Source organism: Helobdella robusta (genome assembly GCF_000326865.2).
Source record: "Helobdella robusta unplaced genomic scaffold HELROscaffold_23, whole genome shotgun sequence".
Taxonomy (NCBI): Eukaryota; Metazoa; Annelida; class Clitellata; order Rhynchobdellida; family Glossiphoniidae; genus Helobdella; species Helobdella robusta.
In genome coordinates this window covers 2,864,659-2,866,087 of record NW_008704216.1, presented here as the reverse complement: position 1 = coordinate 2,866,087, position 1,429 = coordinate 2,864,659, and the positions used below count along the sequence as shown (strand labels likewise).

Sequence of the window (1,429 nt, the reverse complement as noted above, 5' to 3'; positions counted from 1 at the left end):
TATTTATATTAGTTTTCATGTTGATGTTGCTGTTGATGTTACTGTTGATGTTGCTGTTGATGTTACTGTTGATGTTATTGCTGATGTTACTGTTGATGTTATTGCTGAGGTTACTGTTGATGTTATTGTTTATGTTATCTATAATGTTATTTTTGGTGTTCATTGGCAATGAAAAAATTATTTTGAAATTTCCTAGCATCGTTGTTGATGCAATTGTGTTGCTGCTTATTTGTTTAATGTCAGAATACTTATTAACATTAAAGATTACGTCATTGTTACCAAGAATGTTAATGTTTTTAATAGTTAATTTTATTGTTAATATAGCGCTGTTCAGCAAGTTTGCGGTTGTGCCATGGCTGGTCTTAGTGTCAACGCTCATTGATAAACGTGTTTGAAATTGTTGTTATTTTTATGTTGATGATTTGTATGGCATTATGAGTTGACGTTATATGTTGATGTTATCTTATGTTTTTATTGGTGGTGATAATGCATTCATCATTATTATCAACATCAAAATTATAAATGTCATTATCATTTTTATCATTCACATCACAATCAATCACGATCAAGGTTATATGGTTATCGTTTGCAATCGTCATCATCAACCTTATCATCATTATCATCGTTGTCCTCAACAAAAACCACTTCAAAAAAACGACAACTATAACATCAACAACAACAACATCAATACCAACACAACAACAACAACACAACAACAACAACTTCAATAACAACACAACATCAGTAAACACAAAGAAACAAACAACTAACCGCCTCTGAATGAATTGGCAGAACGGCGAACCACATTCCCGCCACACACGACCACTTCCGGTTAAGTTGGATTACGTGGCGGGAGAAATGTGAAAACATGGTGATGGTCACAAGGTGGAGGAGTAGGTTTGTTAGCCGGAAGTGAGATGGATTGAAGCCGGATATGACGTAATTAAGTCTGGCGAAAAGTGAGTTTCATCATCATTATCAGCGGAGGTGCCACTAAAATTATATCTTTTAAAATGTTTTCATCTTATGGTTCTATGGTGTGTTTAGTTGATGATGAAAATGATTGTTATGATGAGCATGAACATATTTAAAATAATGACAACGACATAAAGATGATGAGTAGATATGATAGTCTCATTATGATTATGCTAATCGTCATCATCTGTCTCATAATAAGTACACAAATAATAAAAATTTTCTAAGATATAGTTTTTGTGGATGGAGAAAAAAATGAGAATGAAAATTATTTTGTATCTTTGGTGACGTGTTTCCGGTTTGATGGCGCCATGTTCACTTTTATGTTTCAGAATGTATGTGTGTTTATGTGAATGTGAATCTGTGTGAATGCGTGTTTGTGTGGGTGTGTGGATGTGTGGGTGTGTGGATGTGTTAATAANTGTTTGTGTGGNTGTGTGACTGTGTGGATGTG

The 1,429-nt window shown here is 33.8% G+C and overlaps 1 protein-coding gene across 1 annotated transcript in view; it reads right to left on the bottom strand.

Moving 5' to 3' along the window:
• Positions 1-771: 771 nt before the first annotated feature.
• HELRODRAFT_142417 (hypothetical protein) overlaps positions 772-1,429 on the bottom strand; it is a gene marked incomplete at both ends in the record, with an annotated part of 13,927 nt that continues 13,269 nt past the window's right edge. Inside the window, one exon of the mRNA XM_009019133.1 lies at positions 772-949. Coding sequence (XP_009017381.1) covers positions 772-949 — 178 coding nt within the window. The remainder of the gene's footprint in view (positions 950-1,429) is intronic.